The sequence below is a fragment of the Anabrus simplex genome, chromosome 4 (genome assembly GCF_040414725.1).
Source record: "Anabrus simplex isolate iqAnaSimp1 chromosome 4, ASM4041472v1, whole genome shotgun sequence".
NCBI lineage: Eukaryota > Metazoa > Arthropoda > Insecta > Orthoptera > Tettigoniidae > Anabrus > Anabrus simplex.
The window spans coordinates 212,343,585-212,364,239 of record NC_090268.1 but is presented as its reverse complement, the minus strand read 5'-3'; the positions used below and the strand labels follow the sequence as shown (position 1 = coordinate 212,364,239).

General features: G+C 42.6%; 1 protein-coding gene across 3 annotated transcripts in view; it reads right to left on the bottom strand.

The window, feature by feature from the left end:
* LOC136871767 (uncharacterized) overlaps positions 1-20,655 on the bottom strand; it is a 60,555-nt gene that overhangs the window by 25,302 nt on the left and 14,598 nt on the right. For 2 of the 3 annotated variants that reach the window (XM_067145335.2, XM_067145334.2), the window contains exon 2: positions 7,993-8,836. In XM_067145335.2, the coding sequence (XP_067001436.2) occupies positions 7,993-8,809 (817 nt within the window). In that variant the 5' untranslated portion in view covers positions 8,810-8,836. Of the gene's footprint in view, positions 1-7,620; positions 7,864-7,992; positions 8,837-20,655 lie in introns of those variants that run through there. The other variant, XM_067145336.2, reaches the window with a different exon arrangement.

The window sequence follows — 20,655 nt, the reverse complement described above, 5'->3', positions numbered from 1 at the left end:
ATTTGGCTTCACGAGCCCTCACGGGCTCCACTGGCCTCTGACTCAACGTATCTACGGTTCGACCCTTAACGTAACCAACTCCAAAAGGCGCCTCTGGCCACTCCGCTACATTCCCTAGGTTATCTCTCCTAGATTAGGCCATTCATTTATCATTACATGGGCATCTCTAGCCTCATACCACATATACAGTAGGTTCGACCCTAAATCTGCTTTCCCTGCATATTAAAAGATCTTAATTCAATCAACGTTGATCACAACTCTGCTGCGCATCACATTGGGGGCGTCTAAAAAAAAAATGCCGCATGCACCGATAATAAAACCAAGGAAAAGCCCCTGTTCTAATTCTGTAAACCTAAACTCGTACCCGCGCGACATTAGAGGCAAATAGCTTCATGGCCGTGTGAGGACTCTAGATATCGATTCTCTGCCACAATTGAAATAACGTGAAGCACACAATTGAAAGACAAAAATAAATATAAAACTAAACTACAACACACCTGTATCTACGCTATCTCATCCCTTTAAACCCATCTATCTAACTTAAATGCAAACGTCCCAAGCTATATCATGCACTTAGCTCTGAGCATATTTACGTTAATAAAAATTTAAGTAAACAAAAGCCTCCACGGGCTGACATTCAAAAATGAATTAAAAATTATTTACATGAATAGTCTAATCTGCCTAGTGTATCTTTGATGACTACAGCATGCTAAAGGACATTAGAAAACTTAGCTTTGACGACAGGTACCACCAGCGGCGCTCACATGACCGCTATTGTCATCCAGGCCTTAGCCTGACATAGCAGCGGTCTCCTGGATTTGAAGCATCATCCTTTGGAATCCAATGACGGCCATGATTGTCCTGAAGGTGCCGGAACCCCCTGCAATGTGGTCGTACTGGAACTCGTCTTCTTCACCGCTTAGTAGTGCTCGTGCACATAGATTCCGCCCTTAATGATAGGCTGCGATTAGCTACAACCTGCGTGAAAATTTATAGTTCAAATTATGCACCATTAAATTAAGGGCACACAGCCCGGGCAGATATCAGTCTTTCACAGCGGCAAAATTAATTACGAAACGCACTCGCCATACCCGCGAACCGCACGCGCGACCCGTAACGTTTATTGCTAATAAAGTAATGCACATGCGTGAGATTAATCGCAAATAACGAATGGATCACTCACAGTCAAAGATTAGCAACTCAGAGCGTTTATCACCAGCCCGCACCTTGGTGTCTACTCAATTACGAATGTTTTAGGCAGAGGTAACTGATAAGATCATTGTTTTTACATGAATTAAAACACCATAATTAAAACAAACTGAGCTTCTAACATGGCGCGGCTTCCCCTTTCCAAGTTCTTTTTCAACCACCTTTCTTCCGTCCTGCCAAAGAACTTCGCCTCGTAAATCCTCGCCTTCCGGTCCCACAGCCAAAACAGGTTCAAACCAGGCTATCGGTTTGAACGTAATACACATGAAACAGGCATAATTATACAATGTTATTATTCACAGACATTATGACAATTCAAGTCTCGTTTTCTCCATACGAATAAACTGTGGAATATGGCTCCGTGACGGATACTATCTGACGGATTCCAATGAAATATAATACCAGGTTGGGTCAAGTTGTCTCCATTTCGCTTGCAGTTTGCCAGCTCCGGAAGCTCGGTTCTCTCCACTCCAGCACGTGGTTGGTTGAAAAAGTTAACCAGCGGACAGAACCTCCGCGCCTACACGTCGAAAAATGTCCGTCTACCCATGGCTTGGTACCGACTTCACTCTAACTAGGCGCAGTATAGCTTCTTAACAGCCATTTTCCTCCTACAGGCAATAATCCATTTTTTAATGAACCCTGTGTGTTAATCATAATAATATGTGGCATATGGCGATATGTTACAGTAACTTGCCTGTATTTATTGCGAATTTTTTGTCCCTCCGTCTATTCCGTGTCCGAGTAGGGAGGACATATTCGCAATACCACGTTCAAGAAAATGGAGTCCCACAGGGATCGGTTCTTAGTGTCACTCTGTTCGCGATTGCCATAAACGGTATTGTCGCTGCTGCTGGTCCAGCCGTAATACCGTCCCTATATGTGGATGATTTTGCTCTGCACTATAGCTCGTGCAGTATGGCAGTCGCAGAGCGACAGTTACAGCAAGCCATTAGGAGGGTGGAGAAGTGGACCTTAGAACATGGCTTTCGGTTTTCTGCCGCAAAGACCTCCGTTGTCCACTTTTGTCGTCAACGTACACTTCACCCTCATCCTGAGATTTATCTAGGTAATGTCGTTCTTCCAGTTGTTGACACATACCGATTTCTTGGGCTCCTTTTTGACAGTAAATTATCGTGGGAGCCACACGTGCGGGAGCTAAAAGTGCAATGCACCAAGAGGCTTAACGTCTTGAAGTTTCTTAGCAGCACTAATTGGGGAGCTGACCGCGTGGTGCTCCTGCGATTCTATCGGGCACACATTTTATCTCGGTTAGACTACGGCAGTGCAGCATATGGCTCCGCAAGACCAAGCGTTCTTGCGAAGCTGAACAGTATCCACCACAGCGGGGTTAGGTTGGCGACGGGAGCTTTTCGTATTAGCCCCATCGCTAGCCTGCTCGCTGAGTCTGGTGTGCCGGCTTTACACCTGAGGCGCCAGCAACTACTACTTACGTATGCTGCAAATTTGCGACAAATGCCACTTCATCCGAGCTATCCCTGCGTATTCAACAATGGCAACCGTTTGTTGTACGTTGCTCATCCTCGTGGACGCGGCCGGTTGGGATACGCTTGGATAGCAGTTATGAATTGTTTGACGTACCTTCGATTCCTTGCCTTGTCAGACAACCAAGTGGGGTACCTCCGTGGGTTGTACGACGACCTGAAATCATCCTGGATTTGCACACTGGCCCGAAAGGAGACACGGACCTTTCGATTTATCGGAGGATCTACCTGTCCGTTCTTGGCCTCTATCCAGGTTCAGTCGTCGTTTACACGGATGGTTCAAGGACAGATACGAAGGTGGGCTGTGCGTTCGTTGTCGACAATGATCGGTTTCTTTTTGCTCTCCCGGACACCTGTAGTGTGTACACGGCAGAGCTCTATGCTATATGTGAGGCTCTGCGGTACGCACTAGACAATGAGCGCCGACACTTTCTCGTGTGTACTGACTCCTTGAGTTCGCTTCAGTCTATTGATACCTGTTTCCCTCGACACCCTCTGGTGCAGCGGATCCAGGACCTGCTGGCCGGGTGTTCGGATGCCGGCACCAGAATTACGTTTGTGTGGCTCCCCAGCCACATGGGCATAGAGGGAAACGAGTTAGCAGATCAGGCTGCCAAGGAGGCAGTTACATGCCCCCGTTGCATTTCAAGGTTCCAGCAAGTGATATTCGCTCTCAGCTGAGACATCTGGTTATGTCTCATTGGGAGATGGAGTGGCAGGCCATCCCACTTCCCAATAAGCTGAGAGCGATAAAAGGAACAACGAAGGTATGGAGGACTTCCCTTCGGGCTTCGCGGAGGGAAGCCGTGGTATTATGTCGCCTTCGGATCGGCCACGGTATCTTGACGCACTCCCATCTACTGAAAGGAGAACCCCCTCCGGTGTGTACCTGCGGCGACCATCTTACCGTGGTACACATCCTTACGGAGTGCGTGGACCTGGTCGATCTGAGCCGTAGTATTAACCTTCCGAGTACTATCTCCCTTATCTTGCGCGATGACGAGCAGTCAGCAGACCTCGTCATCCGCTTTATGAGAGATAGCGGTCTGTTTTATCGTGTGTGATGATGTCCTTTGTTCTAGTGTTGTTTATGTCAGTTGCGCTTTTATCTCATTGACTTCATTTTAGTTTGTGTTGCGCATTTTAATGTGTTATTTGAACGTCTAACGTACATTATGTGTTAATATCTGTATTACTGGACAATGCCTTATTCCTTCGATTTCCTGTACTTTCTCTTATTTTAATAGAACATAAGTCATTGCGTATTAGTTCTACTGACTGTTTTAATCTCACCCTCATTTTTCTTTATCACCATTTTTTTTAACTCTAGTCAGTGGATACTTTTTAAAATTTTAACTTCATATCTCATGTCATTCATTTCGTTCCATTAGGGGCCGATGACCTTCGATGTTAGAGGCCCCTTAAAACAACAAGCATCATCATCATCATCATTAATTCAGTATGGGAGGTAACTTTAAGTGGGGATAATGAGGATAGGGTGGTGAAGTTCATTGAATATTCAATGAAGGGTGTAGATGAGATAGCTAGAATTAAAAAAGAAGGATGGTAGGGGAAAACGGGTGGTATAGTAGTGCAAGGAATTGAGAAAAGTAGTCACGAGGGCGTTGCAAGATTACGGAAAGTACGGAAGGAGTGAAAAAGGGAGGAGCTTTGTAGATTAAGGGAAGAATATAAGGATTAAATTGCGGAGAGAAAGAAATCATGGCTGAGAGAATAAACAGGGGTGATAAATAGGGAGTGTAGAATGAAGCAACCTGAAAATGTGTGGGAGAGAGTGAATAAAATTATCAAAGGGGGAGAAAAGGTATGATAAACCGAAAATTGACTATGATTCATGGGTGGAGTACTTTCACAAATTATTAGGAGTGAGGGATAGGTGGAAAGAAACAAGGGAGGAGAAGGTTATTCAGAGGGAATTAGATGTATTGATTTATGAATTGAATAAAGATATATCAGGAGAGGAGGTAAAGGAAGACATAGCGAAATTGAAGAACAGGTCAGCAGGAGGAAGAAATGGAATTAATTATTTATTTTGGAAGGAAATGGTGAAATATAGTCAGATGAGGGAGGGGACAGTAAAGTTGTTCAACAAAATATTCGAGAGTGGTAGGTTTCCAAATTAATGGCAAATGGGGATTATGTGCCAGTCTCTAAGAAGAAAGGAGAGAGGAATCTCCCGAGTAATTACAGAGGAATAAATTCACTGGACACATTGAACATGATTTATACGGGTATACTAGCGAGTAGGTTGAGTAACCGGTTTGGGTCGATATTGTCTCGATTTTCAAAGGTGGTTTTAGAAAGGGCAGAAGGGCGTCAGATAATATAATGATTGTTAAGATAATTTTAGAGAAATATCTGAATAAGGAAGGAGGTAAAGTAAACATAGCTTCCACCGATTTTGAAGAAGGTTTTGACGCAGTGAGTAGAAGCGCGTTGGTTGCAAAATTACGAAGGATTGGGGTTTCAGGAAAGATGATCCGTGCGAATGAGGCCGCATATAATAAAGTTTACTGTTGTATTAAATTGGAATAAGGTGTGGTAAGTGACTTGATTGGATGTAAGATTGGCTTGAAACAGGGCTGTAAACTATCGTCTATTTTATTTCTAATATTTATAAACGATATTTTGTAAGTAGTCCGGGGGGGGGGGGTGGGGAGGAGGGATAAATGGGCTTGCCCGGACTGAATTTTGTTGATGTTGTGTTATTAGTACTCTAAAAGTGGTGGGTGGGGTGAAATGAAGTTTAAATGCGATTTCAGATTATGCTAGACATTTTTCGCTGTAAATAAACTATAATAAAGCGAAGGTGATGGTAGGCCGAAAAAGCAGATCGAGAAAGGAAAGGAGGAAATGGGTGGTTCAGGGAGAGACAGTAGAGGAAGGCAAGCTGGAATATCTGGGGTGTTTTATAAACAAAAAAGGGGGATGAAAATATCAGATTAAGAGAGCCAAATGGAAGGGGTTTGCAGCTCTTTCAGTTATTAAGATTTTGGAGAAGAAATTCCCGGGAATAAATTGTAATATATAAAAAATGGCGTACAAAACAGTGGTTTAAAGAAGAGTACTGAAATGTGCTGGTGCTGAAATGTGGGGATGAAGAAAGAGATACCCTAAATCAGATATTTAGAATATTTAGCAAGACGCTAATGCGGTTACTCGAGTGCACATCCAGTGTTGGGACAACAGTAATTTGTGGGGAGTATATTGAAGTTGAAATTGTGAAGAGAGTACTGAGTTACTGGATGAGATTAAAGAGAGGAGAAGGAGGCCTACTGCTACAAGTTGCTCATCAGCACCAGCTTAGAAGTATTTATGGGGAGAGCTGGTCTGTAGAGGTTAAAATGAATATGGAAAGGTTGGGACTAGGGTACCTATGGTACGAGGATTGGGATAAAAGGGGAAGAGGGCTTTGGAGGATTATTATAAAGAGGGTAAAACATCTTCAAACACAAAGTGAGATGGAGGAATGTAAGAGGAGAGCCACGCTAAGTATATTCAATAGGATAAGCCAAGTTGCGAGGATAAGTATTAGAAATGTAGACAGATCTGTGAAAAGAGGTTTATTATGGTGATGTTGGACTTATATAGAAATAAGGGCTGGATTCAGAAAAAGAATACTACGCTATGAATACTGTGTGGTGAAGTGAGGAAAGATCTTCGGTTTTTATTACCCGTAATATGTGAAGAGACGCAAGGAGTGAGAGGAGGAAATTATTGAGTGAGATTCAGCGGAAATTGTTAAAACAGCCCGGCAATGAACAGAAAATTATTGTATGGGTTGTGACAGAGTGGAAAAGGGTAGGTATAGTAAGTTTATATTCAAGTGCAGTGATGAAATTATGTATAAAGGAATTAAAGGAAGTGGATATTGAAGTGATCAGTGTGTAAAGAGACACTTGGACTCAGGGGAAATTTATCGTGTGAGAGAAGTTTGTATTTAGTGCAGCGATGAAATTGTGTATAAACAAATTAAAGGAAGTGGATAGTGAGGTGACGAGAAAGACAATGAGTAAGATAGTGTGAGCGTAGGGTGTTTGTAAGTTTGATAGTGTTGAGTTGTACTATAATTCGTGTTATGTAGTGATAAGGCATTTTCTAGTAGTATTGGTGCTGTATTAGAGAATAGTGAAGGTCAATGGAGTAGTTTGTGTACGGTGTTTGTGTTTTGTTCTGTGTTGTTAGTTATTTTGGGTCCGTGGTAAATATAGCGTATAAGATAGTGTGTGTGTAGGGTGTTTGGCATGTTAGGTTCCGTGCTGTTGTTAGGTATTTTTGGGCTCCTGGTAAGCATGGTAATATTAAGTTAGATTGGGTACTGATGCTCAGCAACGTATGGGAGTGAGATGAGTTGAGTCGGTGGAAGTTCTTGGATAAGGGCAGTGACTTGGCTCATTTTAATGAGGCATGCCAAGTTGGAAGGGGATGTCTGCTGGAAGAGAATCAGTAAGAAGCGGGGCTCGCCACTACTGGAGATCCGTGTGGGAAGCATAAAATAGTTCTCCTTGCTCATCACTGGTTGCCGTGCGGGGAGAGGGGAAAGGAGGGGATCTGTGGCGGGACTGGTCCTCCACTGCGAAAGGAAATATAATTCAAGGATGGATGATGACTAAGCACGCTGACTCAACTCAAGCCAGAGATAGTAGGCTTGATATTTATATACCTTTTTATGTTTTTCTATTATAATCTGTAGAGATATAGAAATAAAGGTATACTGTAACTGTAATTGCAGAGGAAGGAAACTGGAAATCTTTCCATATTTTTTCTAAAATATTCTAGAACATTTCACCTTCTTTTGATGTGGCATGAATTCTGTTGTGACGTACTATTGCTTGAATTAATGACAATAATTTCACTTATTGTTTTGCACAATACTATCAAAGCAAATTACATGGAATTTCACTACTTTACTCTCTCTTTCTATTTATTTACATTCAGTAGAGTAAATTGTTTATAACTTAGTTGGTTTGAATAGCACAAACTTCAAGCGAATGTTCCAAATGGAGTTCTAATGGTGTTCCTCTGGATATTTGAACTATGCGTTCTTTATTCAATAATTTGTATAGGATATCGTTTTGCCTTTTTTATCGATAGTGTTTAGTGAGGGACACATTCTTTTCCCTGATACCTGAAAAAATGTGTAGATTGGATAATTAATTCTTGTTTTTCATGTTCCCTTCATGTTAGTAAAAGTATAATTTATAATTTAATACTTTGTATATATTTGTATCACGTTTAATTATTATTGGTAACATACCTCCTATGGAAAGCCAGCAACTTCTGGCTTCTGGATCGTCAACATTGATACTTTGACCGTGCTGCCCTCTGTCCACGAGAGCCGCGGTTGATCGTCCTGCTCCGTATAAGCTGACGGCTGTTCCTACAACTCCGGCGACTGCTAGGACTGGAGCTGCAACGGGGGCACCTAGCAGAGAGGCCAGGCAAAGAATGGTTGATCCGACACCCGCCGCAGTACTAGTTGTATCCAAAGCAGTCAAAGTCGTTTGAAGCGCACTGGCAGCCGGAGTTTCTCCAAATTCAACCTTCACTCGACCTTGAGCGTCAGCCTGATAAATACCATCCTTGGGATAACAATATCTGCAAGCTTCCAACAGGTTATTATCTAAATAGTCTTTCCAATTTACATAGATACGTGCGTGGGAATCAATATACCACACACTCTCCATATCTTTTTCGGTGTATTTAGGAACTTTAAAAATTGGTATTGTTGCGACACCTGGTCTGTCACCTTCATGGCCTGGTGTTGGTATGCACACAAATATCCTTGCCATCCACGTTTCAGAGACGTTTCTTCTTTGGTGGGCATCTTCCTGTATTATTAAATTACAGATTCGTTGAATGTTTTCCCATTGATTCTGTTTATAGCCACTCCTATTTGCTGCATTTTCATCAGGTAAATTCGGAGGAGGTCCATACAGTGCAAAACCGACTGTTGTTTCCAGAAAGTTCCGTTCACCCTGCTCATAGGCATCCCAATCAAATGCTCCGAAGGTGTGCATAAAGTCCTCCTGCATCTCAGTGACTACTTCGTCCCACGTTTGTGCTTTCGCCATGGTGGTAAACGGGAATCTTTACACCTCCTGGAAATAAATACAGAACTGCGTGTAAGACAAGCACAAATGAACGGCATAGGGGCACTGACAAGGAACGAATCATGCACAGCATGATGGATTAAAATTTTATTAAATCAGCATGTTTGAATTGTGCTGACATCATCAAGATCAATCATCTCAAATGTCATCATGACGTCATAACCTAACTTAACGTAAGGGTCCCAACCTAACCTCACTGGCTCCTTGGATGAGTCCATCGGTTTGCGTAGTGACCGATTTCGGGGCATAGAGAGTATAACCTCTCTTCCTGAGCCAGTTACACTGCACTTATCCATCAAAATATTGCACTGTTCCAGTGTGCATTTACAGGTTTTCCCCTCAGGTTCGAAGCCCGAGAGTGGTGGACCGCTGGAGACCAGCATTCGACAGTCTGTCTGACGGAAGATTGCAAGATGTGCTTATTTTTTGTGGGTGGGGGAGGGCGAAACCGCTCTCCCCGCATGGCAATCAGCACAATCTACATCGCCTCTGACATATTGTTAATTCTAAAGTAAGTGATACTGAAGGAAGTATATGTTTGTGCCGTGCCCAGCATGCTACCAGGCAGGATGAGATGATGAGGTTATCATAGCGATGTAATCGGGTAGTAACGATCAGGACAAAACCATATAGGCAGACACAGATAACGTAAAACCTGACATATTGTAGATAGCACATGCAAGGATGTGGCTGAAAGATTCCAGGTTATTCCGGGCGCGAGGTCAGTGGCGTCCGGGCTGCGGGACTACAGGACATGATCTACTGTCCAGCTGCCAGTGTTCTCAGGTGCCAAACCTCGGTATAGGGAGAAGGGAATATTACTAGCCACTCTGTGAGAGAAAGCAGGGACTATCACTTCTTCTCCTCCTTCTTCTTCTTCTTCCCTTGTGTGTCCCGGCGCTGTGGTAGTGTACACTCCTTCCACTATTATTCTAAGATTCGAACATTAAAACATACAGGCGAAACAATGATTAGAAAGTACTGCACATAGATAGAGTTCGGGCTTTATATTCCGCTCTCATGTCGCAGTGGGCCAATAACATAACCTGGAATCTTTCAGCCCACATCCTTGCATGTGCTATCTGTAATATGTCAGATTTTACGTTTTTTGCGTCTGCCTATGTGGTTTTGTCCTGACCGTTACTACCCGATTACACCGCTATGATAACCTGATCACCTCATCCTGCCTGGTAGCATGTTGGGCACGGCACAAACATATTTGGTGGGGTAGGCTCGTAAGAAATAAAAATATGAGGGTGAGCTCGTTACCTTCTAAAAATGTGGCTGAATAATATGTGTTTAGGCGTGGGGTACTTCTTGTATAGATGCTCCTGATTAAAGGATTAATCTTGTTACTCTATAAATGGGTATATGTTCATAATGTTTGTGTTTTGAGATGGTGTCTTGTAGAGCGTGTGTTTCTTATGGTGTGAGGGCTCTTTAGAGGCCGTTGAGTGACGGAGCTTCGCTGCTGTTCGTAGACACTTCTTTTATAGTTTTTCAAGACTGTCAATGTTTGTTTTGGCTGTGAATCCCCATGCTGGAACTACGTACATGATAGGTGGCCTGATTAAGGCTTTATACATGTTGATGGCTACCTTGCTGTTTATACTGGTTGTATTATTCAGTACTGGATACTGTTTGACAAGTCTTCTGTGTACTTTCCGCTTGATATCTCTGACGCGATGCAGCATTCTAAGCTTTCTGGTTAGGATTACCCCTACATACTTAGTTTTCTCATGCCATTCTATTTGTTAAATAGAGTTAGAGGTTTGTATGCACGTGTCTTTTTCCCTGTGAACATCACTGCTTGGCACTTATCTACGTTGACTTTAATGCGCCATTTGGTGAGCCATGGTTCTAGCGTGTGTAGCGCTAACTATAACCTCTTTCGGGTCCTCATGAGCTGAGGGTGCTGGACTGATATGGTGGTATCGTCCGCGTAGAGGTACGTAGTAGTGAGCTCCGTTGTCGGCATATCGTCGTAAAGAGGAAATACAGGATTTTATTTATATATATGTATATATTTATTTATTTATTTATTTATTTATATTTATTTCTATATTTATTTATTTATTTATTTATTTATTTATTTATTTATTTATTTATTTATTTATTTATTTATTTATTTATTTATTTATTTATTTATTTATTTATTTATTTATTTATTTATTTATTTTGAATTTAGTTTTGAAGTTAGGGCTCGTGGTCCTCTCTTACACTTAATTACATAAATTACAGGATAATGTACATATAGAAAAAAAAACTATTCTATTATGAAATCAAATATAATTAAGACAAATAACAGATTTGGAGAACATATCAGGGAAAGAGAAAGCAAAGCTCTACAAATAAAAGAAAAGAAATCCGGAGCATAAAATAAAAAGAAAGAGAAAAGTCATAATGAAGAACAAGTAAAATGAAAACTGGAAAATATCAGCCAATGCGTAAACAGAACACAATACTTCAAAAAGTACCTTCGGGAAAACAAGTATGGCAATAAACAGTAGATTTCTATTCAGAGTTCGTTTTATCAACGTGGAAACTTCCACTGTCTGTCGGGTTTCAGCCAGGATAGAGCTGTCTGGCTAGGGGTTATGTGAGCATCATAACCCAAGTTAAAAGCATATCGAAGACGAGAGTTAAATCCTTGTTGAAGTTTCGTAGTTGGTCCACGGGTCGCATCAGCGAGGACGATGTCGCAATACAAGTATTGGTAGTATGGAGAAGTTTTATCTTTAAGTCTTCTGGCAAAATGGCATTCTGTTGTTTTAAACGGTGTCGCGTCGCGTACATCTTCTACATCAGTGGAGTATCCTGACCCTGAAGACGAGGTGTGCTGCTAATGCTATCTACAAAACTCAAGTTTTCAATAATTTTACTATAATTCAATTATTTATTAATTCACATAATAATTTCACACAGTGTATACGAATCCATTTCTTATAAGAATATTCAGAATAACAAGAGGAAGTTCTAAAATATAATAATATTATTAAAAACGGTGTCATACATTACAGCAGTTATCTATATGTATATATTACATTTAAAACCAAACAAAACCCCTTGGCACTACAGCCCTTGAAGAGCCTTGGTCTACCAAGCGACCGCTTCTCAACCCGAAGGCCTGCAGATTACGAGGTGTTGTGTGGTCAGCACGACGAATCCTCTCGGCCGTTATTCTTGGCTTTCGAGACCGGGGCCGCTATCTCACCGTCAGTTAGCTCCTCAATTCTAATCACGTAGGCTGAGTGGACCTCGAACCAGCCCTCAGGTCCGGGTAAAAATCCCTGACCTGGCCGAGAATCGAACCCGGGGCCTCCGGGTGAGAGGCAGGCACGCTACCTCTACACCACGGGGCCGGCATATTACATTTACGAGATTGTCATAGAAAAATCTTTGACTTTTAATTCTTGAAACACGTCTGTTTCAGTTGCTATGATACTTAAATTATTAAGTCTGTCCTGACATTTGTGCACTTTTCGTATGTTTGTATTCGTTTCAGAGCTGAAAACAAGCGCTCAACAGAACTAGTTGTATTCGATATGGTCAGAAACAGTTCATCCAACTTGTATACTAATTCTTTAAATCCCGAAATTAAGTCATTGTTCGTAGTGAACTTCAGCGCCTTATATATACTGTAGGTGAACTTCGTAATTCTTTACTTGAATATTACTGTTAGTTCACATTTTTGGTATTGTATAGTCAAGTTATGACCCATGCACAGGTTTAAAGGAGTCTAAAAGTTCAGCTGTAAATATTCATGATCATCATCATCATCTGTTTACCCTCCATGTTCGGCTTTTCCCTCGGACTCAGCGAGGGATCCCACGTCTACCGCCTCAAGGGCAGTGTCCTGGAGCTTCAGACTCTTGGTCGGTGGTTACAACTGGGGAGAATGACCAGTACCTCGCCCATGCGGCCTCACCTGCTATGCTGAACAGGGGCCTTGCGGGGGATGGGAAGATTGGAAGGGATGGACAAGGAAGAGGGAAGGAAACGGCCGTGGCCTTAAATTAGGTACCATCCCCGCATTTGCCTGGAGGAGAAGTGGGAAACCACGGAAAACCACTTCCAGGATGGCTGACTCAATTGACCTCCCGAGGCTGAGTGGACCCCGTTCCAGCCCTCGTACCACTTTTCAAATTTTCGTGGCAGAGCCGGGAATCGAACCCGGGCCACCGGGGGTGGCAGCTAATTACACTAACCACTACACCACAGAGGCGGACATGCTGTAAATATTACTTTGCAGTTATCAAGCTTTTGATGAAACAAAAGTTGAATAAAGCGAAATTTTGTAACTGAGCCATATTTTGAGCATTCAGAACAGAATCATATGCTCTGAGTGCCTCCAGAAATTCCTTGTAATATACCTTAATCAAAGAGACGTCTAATTCATCATGACCCCTCAGAGAAAGTACTTGTTTAGCCAAGAAGCAAACAGCATCAATTAATCTTCTCATCACTCTTATATACTTCTTCACTGTATTTATTCACAATTTGCTCTGTGGAGGGAATCAACAAGAACGTCGAATCCTCGCTTTCTAAAAAGTTCGCGCATGCGGGCAAGGGACGCGTAGGTTTGCTATTAGAGAAGTCCTATATGACAAGTTTTATCGACTATCAGATGATCGGTGTCGGTACGGTTATACATTTACGATACTCTAAATTGTCACCGACATACATAATATAAACCTTTATTTAACCTTAATTTTTCTCCCCATCTTACAGTTCGACAACCTAATCGATCTTAACGGAGAAAAAGTAGAAATTCTCAATTGAAAAACGAAACAAAACTAGGAAAGTTACAAGCATAAAAAGAAAAAACAACAAAGAAACCAAGACAGCATAGACAATACACTGTAAGGATACAATAATACACCACCCTGGAGGGCGAAACAACACTAAACACAAAAACAAGGAGAAAGTAAACCCACTGGCCTCGCAGCCAACTATAGTAAATAGAAAACAAAAATGTAAAATACTGTAACCCAAGGTTAACAACCTCACTTCCTGGGTACGTGATGGCATGTGTAACACAATCACTCCTGACCTAGCATCTTACATATGCTAGGATGCCTCCTTCTGGTGCCACACGCCTACACCTCCCTTCCCCCCTTCCGCACTGCTAGCCAGCAGCGAGGAAGGCCGACATTTCCTCTGTGCTGATTAGCGAAATTCAACACTCTACCTGTGTCATGATAAACCACCACTAGGATCTTCCTCCTCTTGGCACAACCGAGAATTTGCCTTTAAGGCTGCTGTGCATCTATTTCTAATTCTGGTCAAAAACTTACACATATTTCCAGCACACTTCCATTCCGATACTAACCAACTCAAAAGCTTATCTCCATTGCACGGTTCAACTGTTGTTTATTAAACACCCGCCTCTGTTCAAGCGTTTCCTGACACAGTGGCAGCAAATGAAAGTCCTTCCTTTCTTCACCACATTATACACACAACGTACTTACTTTTAATTTTGTCCAACCTTTATTCATATATACACCTAGCAACCACCAGATTAATCCTCTCCTCACCGCCCTATTTACATTTACCACTCTCAAATTTACCATCTGATTTACCCTCAGAAACACTTTTAGGTTAGCCCTCTTCCGACATTCGGCCACCAGCTCTTGTTCAGCAATATCTCTCGCCCTCTTAATCACATGTTTCCAATACGTACATACATACATTTATTGAACATAACAGGCGACTTCGCCCCTATACATGTTCACATGCAGAGTAAAATAAATAATAAATAATAATAATAATAATAATAATAATAATAATAATAATAATAATAATAATAATAATAATAATAATAATAATAATAATAATAAGGATAATAATAATAAGAATAATATCTAGCAGTCATTAGCTGTAGCAGTCCCTCACTCAATGTTCAAACATATTCATCCATTGTCCTTATTGTGCTCTGTGCTTGCGTCACATTATTGTTCCTGACCTACACCTAATCAATAAATCAAACAACAACACTCAGCATTTCAGCACTTGCATTCCAGCTAACTTTAAAACAAACAGACCATGCAATCCTGTATCATTACCCAACTCCACATAACTAAGTACTCTATCCCTATATTCCCTAATCCATTAGAATTTTATGATACTATCCCCTTCCCTTATATACATAACTATTCCACCCTCCTATTCCCCTGCCTACCCTCTAACTCACTCTCCTTCATTTTACTCCCGCATGCCTTTTTTGTCGCACATAAATACCTGTTCAATTCACCCCCTTTTTCCCATTGTTTAATAATCCATCTCAGGATTGCATTCTCATCCCTCTCCCCAATATTTCCCGATGCTCGGCACTATGTTTCCAATACGTGCGCCTACTCCTCCCCCATTTAAAATTATAAAACTCACCTAACCCCAGTCTGTCTAAGGTATTTTTCACCTTGTCCACCCAGTAATCGCCATAACAGCCCTCCATTTGATTTTGGTAGGCCGACTGCAGAATTAGGCCCCCATCACCTTCTCTTAATCTACACCAGTAACCAAGTACTCTTTTTAAAATATCAATCTTGATGTACTCTTTACACAACATCTTCGCTCCTGCACTCGGGGTACACAAGGGTAAGCCCATAACAATCTTACAGAACTTACTCTCTACCTGCTCTAATATCACACACTCCTTTTCTACGCCCCAAACCTCAGACGCATACAGCATTTTACTCTTTACCACCGCATTAAACACCATACTTTATATATATCATAGCTTACCCCCCTAAATTTATTCTCCAATATCCTTGTTACTGAAAGTGCCGCTTGGCCCTTCCATTTGGCCCGCCTAATGTGCTCCACCCAGCTACCATTTCTACTTAACATCGCCCCCAGATACTCCATCTTTTCCACCATCTCTATCACTTCCCCATTTATTGCCCACGTTACCCCCGGTTTCTTTTTATTCCCTTTCCTGCATACCATCACCTTAGACTTCTTACTGTTGATCTTCAATGACCATTTCTTCGCAAAACTCCCTACCTCCTTCAGGCTTTCTTGCAGACCTCCCGCTGTCAACGACATCAACAATACGTCATCCGCAAAGATCAATCCTGGAATTTCTTGTTTGCCCATTATCGGGCAAGCCAACTTCCTCTCTACATGACCACCTAATAGGACATTAATAAACAATAAGAAAAGAATTGGCGACAATTTACACCCCTGTTTCAGCTCAACTTTCGACTCAATCACTCCACTAACCACCCCTTCCTCCACCCTAATGCTACAATAGACGTTCTCATATATACTTCTGATCGCTCTTCTCATCTTCTCTCCCACCCCAACCCTCCCCAATCTTTCAAACAAGGCCTCCCTGCTCACTGTATCGAACGCCTTCTCGAAGTCAATTGTAGCAATACACACTTTAGCGCCTTCTTTTCTCACATATTTATCAGTTATTGTTCTCACAATAATTAAATTATCAGCCGTCATCCTCCCTTTCCTGAATCCATTTTGAAAATCGATAGAATTTAGTAATCCTCTGCCCACTTCCTCAACCTGTTTGCTAGAATACCCGTGTACACCTTGCTCAGGGAGTCCAGCTACCATTACTACTACCAGCTATAATTACTGGGATTTGTCCTCTCCCCTTTGTTGTTATAAATAGGACATATGATCCCCTTCTGCCATTCTTTACGGAATTTCGCTCCCTCCAATATCTTGTTTAGGAATGTTACCAACCTCTCTATAATCTGTCTATTTTTTACTACTTCCTTCCAATAAACATTAGTTATCCCACTTTCCCCTCCCGCAGTCTTGATCTTCAATTTACTTATCACTCCCATCACCTCCTTACCTGTTATTCTCTTAACCAACTCCTGACAGCCCATCTCTAACCCCCTTTCAACTTCATAGCCTCCTTCAACCCTTACCCACCCTTCCTGCTCACTTAATAGTTCCTGGAAGTACTCCATCCATGTTCCATATTCGATTTTAGGTTTAGTCTCTTTACTCGTCCCCCTATTAATTTTAATAACCCTTGCCCACACCTTATCTCCTTCCCTGTTTTTGCACTCCCTGTTTAAAGCTTCCGTTTGAGCCTCCTGCCATGCCTTTTTTCTCTCTCCTAGCATTTTCTTAAATTCCTTCCTCAACCTGCAAAATTGTTCCCTTAACCCTCTCTCACCATGTTTTCTGAACTCAGCCAGTGCTCTCATCACTGCCTTCCTTTTCGTCTTCAATTCCTTATCAAACCACCCCTCCCCCACCCCTCTGGTCTTATTCCTGTATGATATTTTCTCCACTACTCTCCTCCACGGTATTCCAGAAGCTCTAAAGCCCTATCAAAATTATTGCCATCCACTGCTACCTCAATCCCCACTCTGATGATCTGAAATTCTTCATCTTCCAGGTAGTTGCTTAACTTCGCTTTACCCTCCTCTGTCCAGATATACTTGGGGTTTCTACGACCTCTCTCACTCCCCCTCTTCCTAATCCTCTCTCACACCCCCATTCTTATTCAAGATTATATATGCCGGGGAATGGTGGGATTCGACCCAATCAACCACCTCCATCTTGTTGATTCTGTCTAACATATCTTCCGAACTAATAACCAAATCAATAACACTTCCTCCCTCATTTGTAATATATGTCATTTTTCCTTCCCTATCGCCCTTCTACCTCCCATTTAGATTGTATAGGTCGCTCGCTGCACATACTTCTAACAACTTCTGTCCGTAGACGTTCCTCCCTTTATCTTCACTTATCCTATCTTTACTCTCATTTCTTCTTTACCATACTCTGGGATGGAGCACCCAATTCTCGCATTCAAGTCCCCCAATAAAATCAATCCGTCCTCTTCGTACTTTCCGCTAATAATATTTATTTCCTCCAGCAGACCATCCAAGAAGTAATCATTTGCATATATTGCTCGCCTTGGTGGGTTTTATATAAACCCATGCACACATTCTTCCTCTCAGCTCCCTCCAGTTTAAACCTAACTCATAAAACCTCTTCCAGCTCATTATCTATATCTATAACTTGATTACGTAGCTCTTCTGTAACTAATAATGAAATTCCGCCAGGATTTCTTCCCTTCTTTCCCTGCTTTTTTTCTCGTTTTATTCCTCACTATGAACCCCTTCCAGGTCATTTTTATCCCTTCTTTTAGCCATGTTTCTAAGAGGGCCACTATATCAAAACTCTCCACCACCTTACTAACCTCTTCATTACCAAACTTACTTTCTACCCCTTCAATATTTACAAAGGCTATGTTACACCCTAGCTACCTGCTGTCCTCCTTTGCCCCTCCTTGTCCCCCTTATTTCTGTTTACATCAGCTGCGTTATTCAACTTACTTCTAGTTTTACACATTCCTTCTGTTTCCTCTCTGCTCTCTACCTTCTTAAATGTTTTAACAGATTCTTGCTCCCCTCTCCTCCTGCCCTTTACTTTTCTTCGTCCACAGATCTTTCAGACTTACACTTCTAATCCTGGTCGTTACCTCTCTCCGGCTACGTGCCTCCTCCTCCACGACAGCACTTGCCGATGGCGCTCGACTGCCCACACCTCTCTCCATAGGTTGATCATCCCCTCCTTCTCCCCGGCCATCTTCACTCTTGCCTCCTGTTCTTTCTTCGCGCTGGTCCTCGCTCCTCCCCTCGCCAACAACCATTTCTCCATCATCACCCGCCGAGCCCTCCTCTTCTCTTGTCGCACTTGCCGCCCTCTTTTCCTTAATCATCTGTAGATAGTTCTGGTCCATTTGTTGTAAACTTTCTATTGGCCATTCTCTTACCCAGCGGCCATTCCCTACCACCAACTTATTGCCCTTAATGAACGCTCTCAACCCTTGTTTCCTCGCACTCCACATGTGTTTTCTTAACGCTTTAAACTCTCTGCTCGCTTCACTACATATATCCTGTTTCAACCATATCTTCTCTTCCTTTAAATTCCTTGCGTTCTTTAGGACAATGTCCGCCATCAGGGTAGATATCAGTGTAAGCTTAATTATTGGTCTCCCACCTTTACCTTTCACTCTTCCCACACTCTGTTCCTCATCAATATCTACCTCACTAAAATAGATCTTCATTCTGTTCTGTACCAAGTTCACTACCTTATAAACAAGTGCCACCTTATCTTCTTTCGCTGCTTCTTCAACACCATTTTTCTTCTTCGTTTCTGGTTCCCATCCACCATTTCTCTCTTGAGTTTCGCCACCTCCCCCTCCAGTATCTGGACTTTCATTCGCATTTCCTCCATTTCCGCCTCATTTCTCTGCATTTTTTCCTTCAGCCCATCCACCTCATTTTAACGCACTGTCTTAAGTATTTTAACTCCTTGGAATGATATTGTATCATCTCCCTTAATTGGCCTATCTGACACGACTCCTTCACCACTTCTTTTAGCGCCTCTATCTCTTCCCCCCTAAGGCACCAATTGGACCTGGCCCTGGGATTATCTCTACTCCACGTATTATAAGCAGCGCTGACAGCACCACCGCCACCAGCATCCCTACCATCTCTCCCACTTCCTCACCCTTCATCCTCATACTCACTTCCGTTTTCTTCTTCCTCCTGCACTGCCACCATCCAATCCTCACTCGATAAAGTTCTAGCGCTATCCCCATACTTCAGCACCCACTCAGCACATCCGCTCTCACTGCTTACTCAATTGAGACTGTCTACATAATATAAACACTCAGGCAAGACTTTAAAATCACCACAGTTCGTTTGATATTGCTCCCGACTGGTTAAAAAAAGCAGAGACAAAATGTGCAATATTCCTACAGGGGGTTTTGCGGGTCTGCAACCGCACGTAAGACAGCGGTATTTCTCAATATCCCCACCACTCGCTCACTGGCTGTCTCCCCCCCCCCCCCAATTGCAAACACCATTGAAGTTGAGTGCGGGTTCCAGCCAGCACACACGAACTGAACGCGGTACGCAACTTCCAGCCCGTTTGTGGAACAAAGCGAGTTTGTTCTCAACTCATTTTGTAGTTCTTTTGAATGATCTATCATTCATAATTTCACTGCGTGAAATAAATAACAGTGTAAAATCCACTGTGTTAAGTATCAAACAATTTAGCGTTAAAAGATGTATCTTCTATTTTATTTGAAAGCGTGTGTTGCATGCGTCGTGCCTTAAGGTCATACATGCCTGTTCTACATATACAGGGTGATTTTCCTCACCGTGTGCAAACTCTAGGAATTGATCGAGGAGAGGATAAGGAACAGAAAAGGTCTAATGAACCTATGTCCGGAAATGCATGGTTTGTTTGTAAGGGCCACGAACTTACTACGATGACGTAGCAGGGGGAGAGGTGATACTCCCACGTGGCGCGTCCCATGTGGCGGATAGAGGGGTCCTAACCGGCTTGCCGGCGGACGTGAGGGAAATAAAATACCTCGCGCGGACCAAACACACTACCCCCTGCGGGTGGGGGACGCACATGTAGAATACACCCGCGGTATTCCCCTCCTGTCTTTAGAGGCGACAAAAAGGGGCGACCTAGGCGCGGACATGGATTGCGGATTGGTACAATGTGTCGGAACTCCTGTGGGTGGGAGAAGCATAATACATCCACAGGTAATCCCTGCCTGTCGTAGAAGGCGACTAAATGGGGTCATGTGGCCATGGTCACCTCTTTATTTTTTAATGTTTATCCGAGGGGCCGTTGTAGACCATATCAAAACTTTGACGTGCGTGCTGCCCGGCGATGGGCCTCTTACGAGTTTGATTACGCCCAAAAGCCCGCAATTGCCCACCCAGGAACATTGCGGGTGGAAGCGCCATGTACCTGGGCAGTAGTATCCGCCTGACAACACAGGTACCCGCACAGCC